Source organism: Ailuropoda melanoleuca, chromosome 5 (genome assembly GCF_002007445.2).
Source record: "Ailuropoda melanoleuca isolate Jingjing chromosome 5, ASM200744v2, whole genome shotgun sequence".
NCBI classification, from domain to species: domain Eukaryota; kingdom Metazoa; phylum Chordata; class Mammalia; order Carnivora; family Ursidae; genus Ailuropoda; species Ailuropoda melanoleuca.
In genome coordinates this window covers 54,877,335-54,898,724 of record NC_048222.1, presented here as the reverse complement: position 1 = coordinate 54,898,724, position 21,390 = coordinate 54,877,335, and the positions used below count along the sequence as shown (strand labels likewise).

General features: G+C 44.3%; 1 protein-coding gene across 2 annotated transcripts in view; it reads left to right on the top strand.

Moving 5' to 3' along the window:
- The first annotated feature begins 880 nt into the window (after positions 1-880).
- The window catches only part of GLDN (gliomedin), a 62,204-nt gene continuing 41,694 nt past the window's right edge, over positions 881-21,390 (top strand). The window contains exon 1 of one of the 2 annotated variants that reach the window (XM_034660983.1): positions 881-1,394. In XM_034660983.1, coding sequence (XP_034516874.1) covers positions 1,032-1,394 — 363 coding nt within the window. In that variant the 5' untranslated portion in view covers positions 881-1,031. The remainder of the gene's footprint in view (positions 1,395-21,390) is intronic. The other variant, XM_011226467.3, reaches the window with a different exon arrangement.

The window sequence follows — 21,390 nt, the reverse complement described above, 5'->3', positions numbered from 1 at the left end:
AGGTCCTTTGAGAAACTGAGAAGTGACTCTACATTTGGGGGATAGTGATCCTTGAGGTACAGGCATCTGAGCTGACAGGAAAAGGAAGAGGTAACTACGAGGCATGAGGCAACAGCCCCCTCAAACAAGGCAGGCTAAGAAAGGTCCAGAAAGGGTCTAGTCAGAGTCCCAGCTCTTCAGCCAAAAAGCACCTCAGAATCAATTCAGAGTGGTCTTGCAACATGCACAAAGCCCTTCAGTTGAGTAGTAGCAGAATGGGGTTAGAATCAGGTCTCCTGATTTCCACCCTTGAGTTTTTTTTTCTCCCCACCCTGCTGCCTCCTAGATATGGGTCTCATGGGAGATCTTGGCCTGTCACATCCTAGAAATCTTCCGTCACAGAGGACTCCTGCTTCTCAGTCAGGACAAGGCTTTTCTGATTCTGATGGGTGAACTTTTTAACCCTCCAATGCCAACTGTCTCCTTGTCTCTATCCATCCCCTTCCTCGGAAAGATCTCATGGGGTCTTCAGTGGCCACGTGATGGGCAGCCTGGGTCCCTGCCCAGCAGCAAACCTAGGGACAGTGGGCACACGTCTTGGCATCTGGGCATGCTGATCCTTTTCTCTGAAGAGGTCAGTGTGGGGGGAGAAGGGAGTGGAATCCAGTGGCTTCTGCCGCCTTAAGAATTCCTGCTCTCCCCCTCAGTCTGCCCCTCACTCTGCTGGCCTGGGCCACAACAATGCCCACAGGCAGGGCAGTGAGAAAAGGAGGGAGACCTGGGGTTGCCGGTTTTCTTGGCCAGGCACCAGGAACATGAGCACTGCCCACCCCTTCCTCCCCCGCCCCTCCACCTCCACTTGCTCCTCTCCCCCTCTCACCCGTCTGTCCCTCTGGGCTTCTCAGGCGCCACTACTACTGTCCCCAACCCGCCCCGCCAGCCCGGGCAAAGGGCAGCGTGACTCACGGCGCTCAGCCCACGGCTTGCCCGCGGCGTATAAAGGCTGCCCGGCAGGAGGCGGCGAGCCCTGCCCTGCCCGAGGCGCGCAGAGCATGGCCAGGGGCGCGGAGCGAGGCCGCGGGGGCGCCGGCTGGGGGCTGCGGGGAGCGCTGGCGGCGGTGGCGCTGCTGGCGGCGCTCAATGCTGCGGGCACGGTGTTTGCGCTGTGCCAGTGGCGCGGGCTGAGCGCGGCGGTGCGGGCGCTGGAGGCTCAGCGCGGCCAGGAGCAGCGTGAGGACAGCGCCCTGCGCTCCTTCCTGGCTGAGTTGAGTTGCGCTCCGCGCCGGGCGCCCGCGCCACCCCCGGATCCCGCCGGCGCCGCGCGCAACAAGCGCAGCCACGGCGGGGAGCCCGCGCCACACATCCGCGCCGAGAGCCACGACATGCTGATGATGATGACCTACTCCATGGTGCCGGTAGGCGGGGGCTCGGTTTCCCGTGGCGCCTCCGCCAGGGTGGGCGCCGGGCAGCGTGGGGAGAGAGGCCCAGACGCCCTGGGCTCCCCTGGCTAGACGGCGAGGTGCTGAGAGAGGGGCCCTGGGTGTGAGTCCGGCTGGGGAGGTCACCTGGGCAAGCACCTCAGTCCTCTGAGGTCCGTTTCCTCCTCCGTTAAATGGGGGAGGGGCTGAAAGGGCTGTCTTCCACTCTGACATCTGTGGGTCTGCAAGTAAAATGAGGGGCCCAGGCGGTGTTTTTAAGAGCCTACTTTCCTTCCTAACTTCGGACAAAAGTTTTCACAGTGTGGTGTGAAGGGCGCCACTGAGGCTCCGGGCTTGGCCTGCACCACTGGTGGAGCCCCCTAAGAGCACGGGGGGAAAACATTTCTGAGAACGCAGACTTCTTCAATAAAAGGATTCTTTCCCCAGCTTCAACTAGCGGCCTGGCTTTTCACCTAGCCTCGGACCATCCTCATGAGATTGGTTGAAGGGAAAACAATCAGCCCTAATTTTACCAATCACCTGGAACCTTGGTGCTGAGAAAGGTGCTTTTGGGTCTAAAGCGGTTCCAAGTGGGAGAGATCAAAATAGAGAAATTTTCTTAAAATCCACTCTGAAAGCTGAGGTGGTCATGTGGGCTCCAGCGGGTCTATGGAACTCCAGAAATTACCACTGTGCACTCAGGGGGCGTGCATCTAGGGAGAGCCCATGGCTTTTCATTAGATTTGGTCTCCCCCAAAAAGGTTTGAGAAACTCTGCTCTTAAAAACGTCAAAGCCTCAAAACTCTTTGTTTCCAGTTTGAAGTTTCTTTGCTTTTGCTGATTTTTAACTCAATAATTATCTAACTATTACATTTAGATCACATTGCAGTTCCCCATTCCGTTTCATTATCCATTACAACCGCACTGGTCTTATTTCATTTTATAAGTACAAAGATTTTGGTTCTGGCACCCCAAGTCAAGTGCGAGCCATACTTCGGAATCCTAGGTATTTGAAGATAAACTCACTTAAAGCTTCTGTATCAGAAAAGCTTTTAAATATCTTATATGAGCTGAAATGCTTTTACAACTGCATCATGGAAGTACTCCATACCGCAAATACATCTTTTGGGAAAGATCAAATTTTCCATTCCTGGCTTATTTATTTATTTATTTTCTTTTCAGCTGTGTTATCATTTAAAAATCTGGGCCCAAGCAAAAAAATTAAAAAGACCTCTGTAAAATGAAGAAATCTCCTTTTAGGGAATTTACTCTTTCTCTTGGCTCTCTACCATTCATTTTGAGGGTTTTTTGAAACCCTTCAAGACGGATGCATGCATCAACATTTTATATTTTTAATCCTGCTTTTCAGGTAGAAGCTTGCGTATTGGAGCTTGTTCAGTCACTGACCCAAGAGAACAGAGAGCCCCATTTCTGTGTCAGTCTGAAAGCTAGATTCAACTATCACCACCTGCTCTCTTACAGTTCAGAGAGTAGAAACATCACATTTGGCAGGCTGAGAAGCATTCACAGATCATTACCGACTCATCCCCCACTTGCAGTGGGTATGCTTTGACCTTAGAGCGTCATTGAGGGAATTTCCATGCAGGTCAGGAGAAAACAGCGGTCATATTGCTGGCTTTCCTGTTGGGAGTAGTTCTCAAGCAGTAGGCTAAGGGGGTCACCTGGAAGCGCACTGAAATGCAGATTCCACAGTCCCACCCTCACACTTACAAAACGGCCATCTCCAGAATTGTCTTCCTGAAGAAGTCAGCTGATCCCCATTCCCCTACCTTCCCAGCCCCTTGGTGAGTTAGATACAGGGGTTCCAGGTGCCACTTTGAGAAAGCTGCTCTAGATCACTGCTTCTCTACTTTAATATGCGTGTGAATACCTTGACAGTCTTGTTCAAATGCAGATTCTGACTCAGAAGTTCTAATTTCCAGCTTGAGATTCTGAATTTCTCCTAAGCACCCACTGATACCAATATTGCTAATTTGAGGACCACACTTTGAACAGCATTGTTCAAAAGCAGTGGCTGCACATTGAAATCACATGGGGGGCTTTAAAAATGATACCTAGATCCCACCCCCAGAGCTTCTGAACTGTTAGAGGTGCAGTCTGGCATGCATGGACCTTGGCATGACTTCCTCCTGATAGTGAGGGGCATTAAGCATCTCACTCCCACCAGGTCTCTCTTGAGGCCTCTGCTTCAAGCACAGGAACCAATTTTATTGCTGAAAGCCTTTTACTTTATTCCAGCATCATTCATCTTTGCAAATTTTTCTCATTTTTACTCCCTGTTTTTCTCAGAATAGAGAATTATTCACACGAGGAAACAATGTTTCACAAAGCACTGTCGGGGCGCCTAGGTGGCGCAGTCAGCTCAGTGTCTGCCTTTGGCTCAGGTCATGATCCCAGGGTCCTGGGGTTGAGCCCCACATCGGGCTCCCTGCTCAGCAGGGAGTCAGCTTCTCCGTCTCCCTCTGCCCCAGCTCATGTACACTCTTTCTCTCAAATAAATAAATAAAATCTTTAAATAGATAAATAATCCTAAAAAAAAAGGAAAAGCACTTTCACGGGCACCTCTAGTAGAAAAGTTGCTAAGAGAACTTACACAGTTAACATGCATCAGTTAGTACACATACAGTTAGAGTTAGTATACACCGTGGAGGTCTGTGTGCACACTTCATATGGTTGAAGTCACACCTTCTCCCACCCTATTATACAGCACCAGTAGGTTTTGAATGAGGATGAGATCAGAGGTCCCCCCACTGTGGTTCCATGTCCTTAGAGATCTAGGAACAAAGAAATAAGCTGGAGGCACACTAATGTCAGCATTTCAAACAGTCTTCCAAATGGCTCATTTATCCAAGCTGAGCCTCCAGCTAACCACACTTCAAAGTTCTGTGCTTTTGGCTGAAAGTATATCAGCTCAGCATGGTAATTTCGGTTAGCACATTCTGCCCAGAAACTGGTTGTTAAAAGGGCAACATAACTCGTCATTACTTAGAACAGTTAGTTTGGTACAACCAAACACATTAAATCCTTAAAAGTAAGTAGGTCCTTTGGAGAAAAGTAATAAGGGCCTCGGGTACCACTGAGCTAGACCAATAATGGGAAGCCACCTGCCAGGAACTCCTGCAGGCGAGGGGGCTCCTGTCTAGTTCCCCACCCCACCTCACACCACCCTGTCTCACTTCTCCTCCCATCAGCTGCTCTCTCATCCCATCTTCCAGATCTTACACGTATTGATGTTCCGACAGCCTCAGCATCCTGTCCAAAATCTAGGGTCAAGATCCCAGTAGGGAAAAGGTTTTACTTCTCACAATGTGCATCTTAACCAGCTCTAAATGGGTTGAAGATTTACATTTTTAAAAAAATGAAATCCTTAAATGACTGGAGGAAATATGGGTAAATTCCTTTTTAATGTTGGAATGGGGGAAATCTTTCTAACAACTCAAAAGCCAGAAGGAAAGAGTAAATAAATTTAACTACATTTTAAAAACCACATACAACAATAAAACATCTGGACGGCAGACAACAACAAACGCAAACACGCACCTCATAAACATAGGCAAAGACAAAGGACAAACTGGAAAAAAAGTATTTGCACCTCATATCATAGATACAGGGCTACTCTTCTGAATATATATAGCACTCCTATAAGTTTACAAGAAAAAAACCAAGAATTTGATAGGAAAATCAACAGAAATAGGAATCCAATAGGAAAATGGAACACAGTTCTCAGAAAAAGAAATACAAACGTCTCCAGGTAAACATGTGAGAAAAGATGCCTTGGTTTAAAAATGCAAATTACACCTGCCCTGAAATATAATTTTTACCTGTCTGACAAAACTACAAAAGTTTGACCACACATTCTTCTGGGGAAGCTGAAGGGAAATAGACACGCTTTTGCATTGGTGTCTGGACCACAAAATGGTACAACTCACGTGGAAGGCAATTTGGCAATGCCTGAAAATATCACAAATACATTTGCCCTGTGACCCAGATACCTCACTTGTGGGAATTTATCCTACATGACAGACTTTATCACCTATGAAATGACATATGCACATATTCATTGTAGAATGTTTGTAAAAGCAAAAGACTATTCACGACCTGTGCCCGTCAATACGGAATTAGTTTAATAAACCAACCTGTGCGCTCACTGGGATAGGTAGCTGTAAAATGAGAATGAGGAAATTCTCTATGTCCTGTTATGGGAATAATCCTTAGGATATATTTTAAGTGAAGAAAGTAAGACAGAAAAAATATATATATTGTATTACCTTGTATAAGGAAGAAGCGGAAAAATAAGTGAAGATATTAACAGAAGTGCTTTACTTCAGGAGGGCGGGGATAAGATGGGAATGAGCCTCTCACTGTATAGCTTTGTGTATTATGTTGACTTTTGAACCATGTGATTGTGTTATTCTAACTGTAAGTGAGAAGGCCATAACCACAAGGTTACATGGCTGCTGCCCGTGGACTCCGGGGGGGGGGGCAGTAGGGCGTGGCAGAGACGGTGCCAGCCTGAAGTTCATGCACTGTCTAAAGGGGGGGCTCTCACTGATTGTTCCTGTAGAAGGGCAAGAGCTCAATGTGCCTGATCTTTTTATTTTATTTTTCAAGAGAAGTAAAAAAAAAATCTGACTTTTTATGTGAAATCTCTTGGCTTTAAAATATTGACCAAAAAATTCCAAAAAAATGTTTTTAACTGGCTGAGTGTGTTGGCCAAATAACACTCACATTGTTAGGGGCCATCTTAGGACTACCAAGCTTAGTTCCCAGCAGTCTCATCTTATAATCATGAGTGGTTTTGAACAGAAATGGCTTTATTTAGCTCCCCCACACCCCCCTCCCCCACAAATTTCCCACCCTGGTTCAGCAAGGATACTAGTAGCTGTGCCATTGTTATTGTAGGTTGAGTGGAGATGGGTTTCTATGTGTGTTTGGTTTGGTTGGGTTTTGTTTTGTTTTTTGGCTCTTTCTAAAAATCAGTTCCACCTTCAGTGGATGGAGATTCCCGGCACTGTGGCTTTTCAAATCATGTGCTCCAGTTCTAAGGATAGTTCTCAAGGAGGAGATGCAGCTGTGTTGAGCTAATGCATTATTGTAACAGAGCTTTTCGTGATGACTGTAATGAGGGACACTTATATGGATCTATACATTATCTTGTTTATAGGGGGAAAATCACGTTACCTATAGTCACAGCTCCTGTTTGCGTCGATGGCATACTTCCCTGAAAGCCCTAAATTGGCTGTGTCGGGGTTAACCTTCCTTTCCTACATCTTGGAGGGAGTCACTTCCAGATGGGTCCAGACCAGGGATCATCAGACTGTGCCCTATAGCCAAGTCAAGTCTGCTGCTCCATTGTGTACAGCCCACAAAGTTAGAATGATTTTTACATTTACAAAGGGTTAGGGGGAAAAATCAAAAGAAGAATAATATTTCATGACACACAAACATTATGTGAGATTCAGATTTTAGTCACCATAAATAAGGTTTTGTTGGAATACAACTATGCCCATTTGTTCACATATTGTCTGTGACTACTTTCACATGACAACAGCAGAACTGAGTAGTTGCAACAGAAACCATATGGCCCACAAAGCCTAAAATATTTTCTTTTTGGCTCTTTACAGAAAAAGCTTGCCAACTCCTCAGTAGACTGTGGTCCATTGGAGCGGAGGAGATCCTAGAGGTTGTTTCTTTGGAGAACCTAAGCAACTAAATCAGGGTTATTCTAGGATTGGGGTAACCCCGGGGGGGATTTTGTTTTGTTTTGGGTTTTTTTTTTATTAGCTTAAGGGTAGAATTTAGTGATTCGTAGTTGCGTATAACACTATAACACCCAATGCTCAATAGTCATGTGCCCTCCTTAATGCCCATAACCCATTTAGCTCACCCTCCCCCATCTCCTCTCCAGCAACCCTCAGTTTGTTTCCTAGAGTTAAGAGTCTCTGTGGTTTGCCTCCCTCTCTGTTTTTATCTTATTTTATTTTCCTGTCCCTTCCTCTAATGTTCATCTATTCATTTCTTAAATTCCATATAAGAATGAAATTATACGGCATTTGCCTTTCTCTGATTGACTTATTTCGCTTAGCATAATACCTTCTAGTTCCATCCAGGTCATTGCAAATGGCATGACTTCATTTTTTTCTGATGGCTGAGTGATATTCCATTGTGTATATATACCACATCTTCTCTATCTATTCATCTGCCGATGGACATCTGGGCTTTTTCCATAATTTGGCTATTGTGGACATTGCTGCTGTAAACATTGGGGTGCATGTGTCCCTTTGAATCACTATGTTTGTATCCTTTGGATAAATACCTAGTAGTGCAATTGCCGGGTTGTAAGATGGCTCTATTTTTAACTTTTTGAGGAGCCTCCATTCCGTTTTCCAGAGTGGCTGCACCAGCTTGCATTCCCACCAACAGTGCAATAGGATTCCCCTTTCTCTGCATCCTTGCCAACATCTGTTGTTTCCTGAATTGTTAATTTTAGCCATTCTTATAGGGTTTAAGACCTCCCCCGAGGAGACAGAATCTAGGATGGAGCTGACCCAAAGTGTGGTTCCACCCTGGAGGGGGGCTGCAGGGCCAAGTTGGCCCTCAGGCCTTTTGCTCCTTCTAGGCGAGCTCCACAAGTCAAGAGCAGTCATGTTAGGACAGCTTTTGACCACTGTTAATCCCATATCTAAGCCTTTTTCAAACCCCATTGTTCTCTTCAGTTGGAAGGACCATTAGGTCCTACAGAATGGTCCCTAATGAGATATCAGAGGCCTGATACAGAAGAACAAGAAAAGACAGGGCAGCCAAAGGCACAAACCCACATGCAGTGCCTGGGAGGTATGTTTCCCTGGCCTTCTTTATAGCAGCAGGTGCACATGGGCACTTGGGATGTCACACCTGACACTGTGTTGGTTTGCATGTCAGAAGCCACTTCTGAGTGTCTATTAAGGGTGGAGGAGAACTTGAAGCCACAGGCCTGCTAAGATTATGTCCGACGTTGGTACTGTGAACACACCCATAAACTTAACTCGTGATGGCACATTGAGGAGGTCAGGTGAGAGCCAGCTCCATAGTTACATCCTTCAGACACTTTATCAAAACACATTTTGCATCCATGCAAATAAAATATTCAGTGTAGATATAAGTTGTCATGATTCTCTAAGGACATATGTAAAAAACAAGTGGGCCAGGACTGAGCATGTGGACCCATGAGAACAGGGCAGTTGTGTTGATCACATGAATGGCATTAAGCCATTTGGACCTGCTCCTAGATCCTGGCGCTATTAAAAAGCCCGTAGTCTCTTTCTCACCAGAGCATTAGAGGTGAGGGAAGCAGGAACAAGCCTGCTAAACTTCTACAGCCTGCGCAGGATGGACCTTCTGGGGCCTAGTCGATTGTCCACTCTCTCTGTTTCCTGCCTTTCCTTCAGCCGATACTGCCTGTAGTCCAGGGATAAAAAGAATTTTTTCCCTTTGGAACTCAAAGCCACATGCCCCCTGGAATAGTGCCACTCCACTCTGGGAAGACAGCAGAACCCCCCGACCAGCCTGTCGTTTAGTGGCCCTGCCCACTAGACCACAGGCTGAGAGATCTTTGGGCAGAGGCCCTCTTCTGGGTGAGTTCCAGAATGACTTCTCATATCATGAGTCTTCCAATGCCAAGAGGTTGTTCATCATCTCCAGTGCCCTTGTCCCAGGGCCCTCTCTATGGCTGGCCCAGGCTCACCTCCACACGGTACTCCTGCCACCTTCAGCCATTGTGTGGCAGCCCTAATTTGAGCAACCTGGGATTCCTTCTTCACTCGTAGGTTCCCAGCCAAATTCTCTCTCCCTGATGCTTCCCTGAGTATGTTGTGGTGGCGAGCAGTGTGAACCAGGGAATCAGATGGATTCACATCCTGAGCCCACAGCCTTGTATCTGGGCGACCTTGGACAAATCTTCGGACTTCTCCAAACTTCAGTTTCCTCATCTGTAAGGTTGAGATACTAGCATGCACCTCATAGTGCCCTTAGGAGGTTTAAGGGAAATGATGTAGGTCAAATATAGCACCTGGTGTAGTCAGGTTCCCAGGAGCTACTTGTTGTTGCTGTTATGAAGATTTTTCACTATTACTTTATCGTTAGCCCTTCTTGCCCCATTATCTCAGCATCTTGTTTCTGGGTTTATGCTTTATCACCAATTCTTTCAGAATGCCAAGTTGTCTGTTCACATGTGCTTTATCAGCTGTAGCTCTGGGATAATATTTGGCCTCTTGACACCAGCTTGACATCACACCAGCCTAAATCACCTTGTCATGAAAGCAAAACAGAGTTAGCCTGGACGTGCTGACAGGGCTTCTTGAGCTGGTCAGGATTTCCCGGGCCCCTGCCCCTTCTACATGGCCACTGATGACAAGGTTCAACACTCACTAAGAGGGAGTCATCTTGACCCCCTTTCTGACAGGCTCAGCTGTTGTTAACTCCTACTGGTTACTGTTGGTGGCAGTCCTAAAAAATGTTTTGGATGCTTTCATTTGGAAAATCGACAAAATATGAGCAGAAGGTAGAGCAAAAACAACTTCTAAGAAAGAAGAACAATTTACTTCTTAGGGGTCTCATGTTTTCCAGGATAGGATTACCTATGTGGGAACTATCAGAACAGGCTTCAGATCTGACAAAACACACTTATCTGAGGAAAAAAGAAAAAGATACTTTTTTTTTCTCTACATTCCTCAAACTCACCCTCCCCTCCCTGCTCCCGTAAAAGAAATCCTTGGCCAAATCTAGTTTACATTCAAGCTTAATTTACATGCATTTTATCTACAGACTAAAGGTCATGTTGTGTGAAATAAACTGAAGCTTTTTGGTTGTGATTCTGCTACAAAGAGAGCATTTTTCAGCCCATCAGTTGCTTTTATGTAGCTCTTTGGGTTTTAACAGCTCTATATTTTAAGTAGATATAATTTGCTTCCAGTTTAACTAAAGTTCAAGGCACAATTTTCTTTACTGAAAGGTAGAGTTAAAACAACAAGGCCAACTAAAGATCATTCAAAATGCAATTTGTGGAGTTTGTTCTGAACGCAAAAGGTAGAGCAACCTTTCATCTGCCATTTAAAAAGTTTCGTGTGCTCACGAAAGTGCTGGAAACTTTGGAGACCCTGCCTGGGCTGTATGTAAAGACTGTGAAGTTCGTGGGGGAAAATTGTGGATAAGTATACCCAAGCTAAAATGATGAACTGGCAACTGCAAAATAATTCCCCAGTTTTTCAGTAACTTAATGGATGACTATTGGAGTCTGGATTCATTTTCACTCAGAGGTGAAAAATGCCCTCTCCCTCTAGGCAACACTTGAAGACCTTGGAATCAATCCTTCTGAACAGGGAGACCTTTAGAGGAAAATCCTTTATAGTGAGATGTGTGATGAACATCGGAGCAGTTAAGAAGAGAGAAAATCAATTCTCACTAAAGTTATGAAGGAAGGTTTCATGGAAGAGACAGAACTTGAAGTGAGCAATGTAGGGTTGGTAAGATTTGGGAAGGCAAGGAGGGTGAATCATTCCAAGGGCAGATGATAACTTACGCCAAGCTCAAGGGACTGAAATGACAATGGTCTCAGGCTGGAAGAGCAAGGAAGAAGATCTTCCTGCTCTGGGGAGTTTGGGCTAGGAGGAGGGGAATTCCTTAAATTTACACTCTTGAGAAGTTGAGAATGAATCTGATAGCAACTGGGAGCCTTGTAGATCTTTCATCAGGAAGGAGTCATGAAGAAAGTGGTTTTATAGGACTGGTCTGGTGGTGTAGTGCAGGACAGGCAGCGGAGAGATCAGAGGCAAGAAGAAAGGTAGGAAGTAATTGCCTTAGTCCAGGCAAGAAAGGATTCACGTCTGGCTAAGGTGGTGGCATCAGAAATGGTGAAGAAAATCTTTATCCTACAAATGCCAAGACAGAGAATGAACTGAACTGGTAACTAATTGGATATAAGAAAGAATAAGGAACCATCTAGTCCAGATCCATCCAACATTGAGAAAGGTGAAGTCATCATGGGCAAAATTGAGGAAACACTGAAGCAGGTTAATTTAGAAGTGAGGATGCCAAGGGGCATCTGGGTGACTCTTTTGGTTAAGTGTCTGACTCTTGTTTTTGGCTCAGGTCATGGTCTCAGGTTTGTGAGATCGAGCCCTGCATTGGGCTTCATGCTGGGTGTGGAGCCTGCTTGAGATTCTCTCTCACCCTCTCCCTCTGCCCCACCCCACCCTCTAAAAAATAATTTAAAAAAATTTTTTTAAGTGAGGATGTTGAATTTGTTTTGAGACTGAATATGAGACGAAAAGAGAGGGAAAAAAGGGGGGAAGATAACTGAAGAAAGAAAGCATTCAGGGAAAGGAGAACATTCTGCTTCCAAGAACTCTGTCTTTGCTTTGAGAGAGAGGTCTTTACAAGTCTAAAAAGTGAAAGGCAGACCCTAAGCCTTTACAATGAATACTAGAATCATACTATGTGTTTACTCCTGGCTCCCTTTTAGGTGTGTGACCTTTGACAGGTCAAGCTCTCTGTGCTTCGTTGTCTCATCCTTAAGAAGGCAATGATAGCTGTGTCTACCCTAGTGTTACCACAAGGATTCAATTCAGTAATCCATGTAAAGCCCTTGGCATGGTGCCTACAACTCAGTATGTGTTAGCTTATTATTACTGATAATTTAATATTTCTCCAATGCTTGCTTTCTGTGCTTCAGGGAATTTTGAAACCTTAATAAAAACAATGCAGATTGAATTAACAGAATTTGCCAGAGAAAGGGCAGATCCTAGGATGACTCTAAAATTTGGAATCTCAGGTGATCGGGGAAACACACAGACCTCTAGAAAGAATGGTGTTTCTTAGTTATTTTTCTGGTTATCAGGTCCAAAAGGAGAATATATATATTTTAGGTATTTAGAGAATTTAATTATACTAAGCATAATTTACAAACGTCTTTATTCATGTCCAATGTGAACTCATGCATTCATTCTTTCATTGACCAAAATTTTTTAAACCCCATAGGAACAGCGTGTTTGTCAGACCAATGGTCCCATCCAGCCAGTGTTCTGTGGCTAACAGCGTCACTAATTATTTTGTGGGTGAGCATCTCACCCCTAAGGACCTCCTCCAAACGTTTTCTGGAGTAACCACATACAGCTATTCTCTGATACAAGGAGGAAGGAGGAGGGGTCTGAGTAAGGAGTAGGTTGATAAAACATCTTCACAAATGCTTTTGCTATGTACAAAGAATGCCACAGGGCAGAGTGTGGGGATAATGGCTTAATTCTTTGTCCATTCCCCCAGCACTGACAAGTTACTTGTTATGGTTTATATATATTTTTCTGACTATAAGGTAAGGATAAGAATGCTTAGATAAAAATCAGAAATTATCTGAAGATGCTTGTTGAAGGGAACAATGTGAGCACAAAATATTGTTACTAATGGTTGGTGAAAGATTATTCCAGCAACACTCGTGCTTCAGAAAACTCCATTAGAGGCCAGGAGAGGACAAGTGATTCTCAGCTCACTTCAAAACACTCATCTTTTCCTTCCCTCACCCCTTCTGTACTCATTTGTCTGTATCACACAAACTAAAACTCTGTGTACAGTTTTGGTCCCCAATTTGTCACCTTTAGTCACCTTGTCTCTTTAAATACATCTCACAGTTCTTCTCTATGCTTCTAGTGAGGTAGTTGGTGAATACCTCTTCACTGATGAATTCATCCACAACTCAACAATTGCAAATCTAAAGTAAGGTACCCGTCAGTCTCTGACTCTGGTTTCTTGCCCTGCTAAGAGTTTTGAAGGTAGGTCCCAGAGCATTTTTTGAATTCCTTCCTCAGAATTCATGCTACTCACCAAAGAGAAGATGGTGTCAGATATTGGTAAGACTTAGGGGCCTACTCTACCTGTCAGAGATTCATTCATTCAATATGTGGTTATGGAGCACCTACTATGTCCCAGGCACTATTGTGGGTGCATGAGAAACAGTCTGAAGAAAGCATACAAATCCCTGTCCTCTTGGACTTTATGTTCTGGAAGGGAAGGACAGGCAAAAACCAAAGTACGGAATTACCTACAGTATTAGAAGGTGATAAGTGCTATGGAAAATGATAAAGCAGGGGTAAGAATTAGAGAGGGAGGAAGATGAAGATGGAATTATAAGTCATGTGGGTGGGGAAGACCCCACCAAGAATGTGACATTTATGTGAAAACTCGAAGGAGGAAGATGCGAGCCATGTGGATATCTGGGGAAGGGCCATTCAGCCAGAACAGCAAATGCAAAGTCCCTGAGGTGGAGACTGGAGCAGAGTTAGTGGGACAGAGAAGTAGGTCAGAAAGGGGGTCAGAGAGAAAAGTGGGGGGACTGGAGAACAGTTCGCACATTGCTTTGCGGGCTGTTGTAAGGACACTGACCTTTAGGGGGAGTCTTTGCAGGATTTTAGGCAGAGGAGTGGCATGGTGTGACCTGTCTTTTCAAGGAAATCACTGTGCTTGGACTAGACTCTCTACGGAAGCAGGGTGGGCAGTGGAAGCAGGGAGGCTTTCTATATAGTATTGTGATAATCCAGGTGAAAGAAGAGAGTGCCTTACACCAGGGTGCTGACAGCAGATATGATAAGAAGTGGATATGTCTGATGGTCCAACTGATACAATTTGCTGACAGCCTGATTACAGGTGTGAGGGGAAAAAGTGACGTTAAATGACTTCAAGGTTAGTGGCCAAGCAATGGAAGATAGAATTGCCATTAACTGAGATGGCCGAACTATAGATGCTTGAGGGGAGGATCAGGAATTCAGTGTCAGGTACGTTAACACTGAGATTTCCTTTGGATGTTCACGTGAAGAGGTCGAAGAGGGAGCTGCATACGAGTCTGGGAAGGGGTCCCAGTTGGAAGTGTCCCCAGGATATAGTAGAAATTCTGAACAGGAGGATATCCATTACCTGGACCCTGGACCCAAGAATCCCTCCACTCCATATTAAACTCAGACTGTTTAAAAAAAAATCTTTTATAAGCAACCAATTTAAACCAATTAACTGTGTTGTGAGCCTTTTGTGCACAGGGCCTGGCTTATCAAATGTTTGCTGATGAATAAATAGGTACTTCTAAATCAGTCAGAAATATCTTAGAAGTTTAACGGAATCCTTTAAGCAAATAAGTAATATGTAGGTTAATATAACAAATGCTAAGTGCCTATTCTGGGCAGTGAGGGTGCACACTGTGGGTGATGAGGAAGAACAAGACAGGAGCCCCCAACATATTTATTGACTAATGGAAAGGAAAAGGCAAATCCTCAAACCCTTATGACACAGAGCAAAGAATAATAGGATCCTCAGAGAAGTAAGACTAAAATCCAGTGGGCGGTCAGGAAAGGTTTCAAGAAGGAGGCGGCATTTGGGCCAAGCCTGGAAGGATGGGCAGGACTTCACAAGGCAAGCGCTGGGCGGGAGCAAGAAGGCATGTGAACAGCAGGTGGTTTGTTTAGCTCCAGCATGATACGGGTCAACATAAAAATGTCTGAAGTCTTTGCCTTCATTGTTGACAATTATTTTGATTTTCCTTTCAATACTTTAAAGATGTTATCCCACTATCTTCTGACTTGCTTTGTTTCCAACAAGAAGACTGTTGTTATCCTTGTCTTTATTCCTATGTATGGATTGTGTCTTTTTTCCTCTGGGTACCCCTAAGATTTTCCTTTTAGTACATGTTTAAGCAGTTTTATTATGATATGCCTTGGTATCATTTTCTTCATGGTTCCTGTGCTTGGGTTTTGTTGAACTTGCTGGAGATACAGATTTATAGTTTTCTTGAAATCTTGGAAAGTTTTCTGCTATTATTTTTTCAAATATTTTTCACCCCTGCCCCACCCTCCCAGCCAGGGACTCTAATTACACACATAGAGTTGTCCCACAGCTCATTGATGATCTGTTCACTTTGTTTCATTTTGGCTAGCTGATATTTCTGTGTCTTCACTAATCTTTCTTCTGCAATGTCTAATCTGATTTTAGTCCCATTCAGTGCATTTTTCATCCAGACATCGTAATTTTCATTGCCAGAAGTTTGAATTAGGTGTTTTTTATATTTTTTATGTTTCTATTTAACATGTTCAGTTTTGCCTTTAGCTTCTTGAACATTTGGAATACAGTTAAAATACCTGCCTTATTGTCTTTGTTTAATAATTCCTTCATTTATACCATTTCTCAGTGAGTTTCAATTGATTGCTTCCCGCCCCCCATTATGGGTTCTGTTTTCCTGCTTCTTTTCAGGTCTGGTAATTTGTTATTGGATGCTAGACATTGTGAGTTTTACCTTGTTTTGGGTGCTTATAGCTCAATTAGACACCTTCTTTTTTTTTTTTTTTAAGTCGGCTCCACATCCAGCATGGAGCCCAACACAGGGCTTGATCTCACAACCCTGAGATCAAGAATTGGATGTTTAGCCCACTGAGCCACCCAGGTGCCCCAATTAGGCACCCTTTAATAATACCAAGGGGAAGAAAACATATGGCCTTGGGTAATTTCCACATGGCTGACAGGTCACTGAGGCTTAGAGAGGTTAAGCTGCTTGAGATCACAGGCCAGTGAGTGAAAGAACTGGAATTCAGATCAGATGGAGCTGGATCTGACTCCAAAGCCCGTGTTCTTTGTACCACACCTTTTGGCCTTGGGTATTTCCTCTCTTTTAATTTTTTGTTTCTAGAGATTTTTTTGTTTCAAGGGGGGGTTAAAATTTTTCATTTCATGTAGTCAAATGTATAAAGCTTTTCATTTATGGGTTCTCCTTTTGCTTTTACGCTTAGGATGTTCTTCCCCATCTCAAGATCTTAAGATCAAATCATCACTGCTATTTTCTCACAGTTACATATAATTTTGTTTGGAAGCTATTCCATTACATTTGCATGTGTTTATACTATACAGAAATAAAAAGAGATTGTTCTTTTCCTTTTAAGAAACAATTGGCCAGGATTAGTCAATAGATGGCTGGATTTGAAAATAGACGATTCACTACAAGACAACTTCTTAAAGTATGGGCAAGGATTTGAGCTTAATAATTTAAGCTGCTACTTTTTTTTTTTTTTTATGATGGGGGCTGTGGAGAGAACTGTTTCAGGATAGGTACAATGTCACATCATCTCTGTGTTTGCATCTGTCTCCTATCTGGTAGAAGAATGATGTGAGCACAGGAGATACTGGGAGAACGTGTTCTGAGCCTTCTCTGAGAGTGGCCCAGGTTTCTGGTTCTGGAGCTGGGTCAGCCTATTGGTGTGAGCAGGGCTCCTTGCTGCCAATGACTCTCACCCAGCCTATCAACAGATGGAAAAGCAAAAGGTCTGGCCATTCCTGAGGGGCAGTTACTTGAACTGCACACAGGGCAAGACTGAGGACCCGGGACTTGTTGGTCCGGAGGGGTGCCTGGTAGGAGAAGGGAAAGGCTTAAGAAGGGAGTCATAATGACCAATGGCAATTTCTGTTCAATGGCTTAGGGAACTTTTTGTTTTGTCTGGCTGTTTTTATAAATCTTACTCTGTTTTACATTTTAAAGCTAGCAACTAGACTTTAGTCTAATATTTTTTTAAATAGCATGAATTCATGATTTTTCAAAAAGTAGAACCACTTCATTTATGTTCAAATCATGAAACAATATCTTTATATAACACCAATACAAACATATAAAGTCGTTTTCATGAGGACTACGTTACTCCTCCCAGCTGCTGCTTGGAGTAAGTATTGTCATGAGTCCTATTTTGTCAAGGGTCTGGAACACTTGTACAAGGTCTTGCTCAGTCAACAAGAAACAAGAAATATCTGCCACCACTGTTGGACCTGAGGTCAGAGCCCAAAGACGGCCTCGAAGTACACCGTGGGGAGGAAATCCTCCTTCAGGAACTTGCACTGCACATTTTCAGATGTTCCCAGTGTTAATAAATGTCCCCAGGCCCTGATTCCAGCTGAAAGCAATTTTGTCAGAGACACTGGGTGAGGATGTTTGCTGGAACCACCTCTTCCAACTGGGATTGATGAGTCCTGAGCCCAACCCAAGCTGCTTCAGCTTGTGACTTTGCATGCAAGAGGGCTGGCTGAGGCTTGTGGGTGGACTCTAAACCAGCACTCCGTAATCAGTTGTTCAGCATTTTGTTAGCGTCCGGGCAGTGACTGAGCCAGGGTGAGAAGGAGGGTGGCAGGAGGCTGTACTGTCTCCAGCAATTCAGTTCAGCTCTGCAGACGCTACTCTGCAAAAGAAATGCCTCAGGGAGAAGTAGCCCAACCTCTGCTTAGAGGGCAGACGAGCCTCTACCCCCATCCTAATCCACTTAGTAAAGCAAGAGTAGCTGGTAAATAGCAGCACGGCATTGGATTTTCACTAATGTTTGACACTCCCTTACTTGTCAGCACCCCAGTCTCTGCCTAGCTGCCCCAGCCTTAACCAACTGGGTGCAGAGCTCATTCAGGTGCCTCTACTCAAGAGAGCGTGAAAGGTTTGGGTTATTTCCCTGCATACCAGGGGAATATCAATTGTTTCTGGTTTTGCAGTGATGTTCATGTGGGCAGGAAGGGGACAGCCATGTCTCCGGAACCCTGATAGGATAATCCTGGAGGCTCCAAGCTCCTGTTTTCTAGGCATTAGCGGCATGTCTGCCAAAATAAGGTTATCTTAAAGAAGCAGGCACAAAGAGAGATAGGCAGCCACATGCTAGATGTTCGCTTCCCATAAACAATGTTACTGCTGGCCGGAAAGAAATAATATCATTGGTTGAGGAGTACATTCTCCTTCCAGTTGAGTGAGTAACCAATTATAAAGTATTTATTGAGCACCTACTTTGTGCCCAATGCCATTCTAATGCATTGGGAAAGAGAACTAATGAGTCAGTGGAGCATACAGAAAAAGGATGAAACAGTCCCTACCAATGAGCCCCTCTGGTTGAGAAGCCAGAGCAACACATGAGAAGTGTGCCAACAACCAGCCATGTTGTGATGCTGCTGGGCTCAAAGGGCGAGGGCGGGGGGCAATCAGTGGGAACAGAGGTCTTTGGGGAAGGCTGGGCAGGGTTTAGTTGGACTCCCAGGATTCCAGTCAGGATGAACTGACAGGAGCACTCAGCCCCAAGGCCATTGGTGTGGGATGGCCGGGGCTTTCTTATTTGAGTTGACAAACGCCTGGACCTTTGGCTGCTCTTCCTGTGGGCCTGCAGGACCAAGTTCATACTCAAGAATTTCAGCTCCATATAAGGCAAACTTCACCTTCCTCTTGGGATTTGCAGATTGTCCTCACCATGTCTTGGCTCCAATGTGAGTTCTCGTCTTTCACGGGGATGAGTCCAGGGTGGCTGACCTCAGCTGCAGACCCCATGAGGGATTCCTCCAACACCTGTGGTCTAACCCTCCAGCAGCTGGGCCCTCACATTCAGAGCCCCATCTCTACAGTCAATGGCAGGCTGATTAACAGCTCCCTGGAGCCGTTTCTAAAGGTTCGTTTGTATGTGCATAATAACAGCAATTTGCATAATTATAGGGAGTCATCAAGAGTGTTCAATTGTCTAAGAAAAATGGAATTTAAGTTACAGAATAGGTCAGATCTGAAAGGTAACTTGGAATTTGAACAGTGTTCCCGCTAGTAAACCAGATACTATGCTTGGGGAACTTAGGAGAAGCCATTAGCAGCATACGTTGTTTAAGCGGGGCTCAAACTAGATCAAGCCGGTGTGGTTGTGCAGGTCTGCTCTCTTACTTTTTCATGAATCAGTTCTGAGAGTAAAAGGTGAGAGGAAGGTAGTTCAAGAGAGGAGCCAGCCAATCACCAGGCAGTTTTGTGTTCAGATGAACAGTGGCGACTCACTGCAGTTAGCAGTAATTCTGATGAGAAGCACTTTTGACTAAACCTTCCACTTTTGCCCAGAAAAGATTTCTTTAAGATTGATGCGTTTTCAAGTAGTAGAAATCTAATATCCTATTCATATTCAAACTAAACTAAAGCAAAAATTTGCATTTCGAGTGGAATTCAGACAGTTCCTTTGGCAAAGTCTCAGCAGTATGAAAAGGTACCTGTGGAAGAAAATAGTCCTCAGCTCTGGAAGCCAGCTGAGTGAACCTGGACCAGCTACTCCACTTACTCCCTGGGGTCCTCAGCTTTCTCTTCTGTCCTCCCATGACTCTAGGTCTCTGGGTGTCCCTCCCCACCTCCTCTCCCCCATCTTCCGGCTGGAGCAGAATTTGAAATCATGTCTAGTCCAGACCTCTCATTTACAGATAAATAAGGCCAACCTCACCCCAGTTCACCCAGAGTAGCTCAATTTTTATTTGTTTTATGTTTTTGGTTTTGGCAATTTATGTGGGAAAACGAAAAATCTTATGACTAATGAACACTTTAAAAATCACTGGACTAGATGATTGTTCTAGTTCATTCTATGTTCATTTGTCTAGAAGCAACAGAGGTCTGGGTTATTCCAAGTGATGGGAGTAATTGTGAAGGTATGATGTTTGGGTTCCCAGGGAAAGCTGGGCTATTAGACCCATCTTTTGAGTTCACATAATGTTTTGTATGCTCTCTTCTTTCCCTCTAAATTACTAAAAACCTAACAAAGTAAAAATCACTCATTATCCCAACAGATCTTCTAAAACTGTATACGCTAAGAAGTGAAAATCTTTTTATTCCCCTGGTCTCAGCCACCAGGAGAAAAAGGAATCTCAATTAGTGATTTGGTTCATGACGATCCCAACTTTTCTTTGTGCTTAACCAGACTGGTCTAGATATCCTTTTTGAACCAGAAAGTTGTATTGTGTGTTGTGGCTCTGACTGCACCTTGCTTAAGTGTATGTGAAGGCCGTCTTTCCAGATGAGGACATAACATGTTACATCATTCTTTTTCATCTGTTTAACAACTGCCTAATTGATGAACATTTAGATTGTTCAAGTGCTTTTGCCATCACAATGTTGCCACGAGCATTCTTGTCCAGGATATACTTATGTTAAAAGGAAAGCTGCAGGCCCCAAATAGCATCACTTAGGCCAAGACAGCAAACTAAGACTTAGTACCTAGCAGCACTTTCAGCCTCCTGCCCCACCTCCAAGGAATATAACCTTTAGCTAGTCAACAGGGAATTTCCTTGTCAATACTAGGGAATTTACTGATAGATCCCTGCTGCTCCCCTTAAGAGGGCAACCTTGCCTAAACTATGCATTCCTTGCTAATAAATTCCTTTCTTCTTTTAATGCCCTCTCTCTGCCTTCAAAGCCCTTTCTTCTCTTCAGCTCAGCAGAGCTCCCCTCTACTTGCTAGATGTGATGCTCCCAGTTCGTGAACCATTGTAATAAAGCCAATTAAATCTTCAAATTTACTCAGTTGAATTTTGTTTTTTAACAGATTTGGTGGCAGTGGTGAGATCTGAAGCTGACTTCTGATGGCATTCAGGGACAACGGGAAACACAGTCCTGGTGCTCTGTGAGCCCTTTTGAGTTCACTGTCTTTCTCGCTGTTTCCGAGGGCCATTGGTGAGTCACTCCTGGTTTTCTGTGCTTGAGAAAACCGTCTAATTGGCTTTCTAATCCAGGGTGAACAGGTTAGTCTAGACTGACAAGAGGCTTTAACAGAACACCAGTCCCTAGCCCTTGGTTCAGTCTACGGTTCCATGTTGGAATCCACTTCCAGTCTGCAGTCCCCATTTGCTGGTCCATGCTAGAAATACTGGTGGTGTACATTGCCTTCTCTTGGCCAGTCCATGGTGCCGTCTTTTGGTCACTGCTGGTGTATTTAGGTGCTTATGTTTATTTTGTCTTGTGTAAATAAGGCCTTCACTAATATCCTTCAATTCTGGAGTTAAGTGCTCCACCTTCCAGCACACATGCTTATTTTATATCTTAGAATTTTGGTCTTGGAAGTTATAAAAATATACAAGCTTATTTTATGTCCTAAAGAACTTGGCTTGGTAACCAATGGGTTAGGGGCCCCGAAATAAGGCTAAACAGAAATGTGAGTTGTACCCC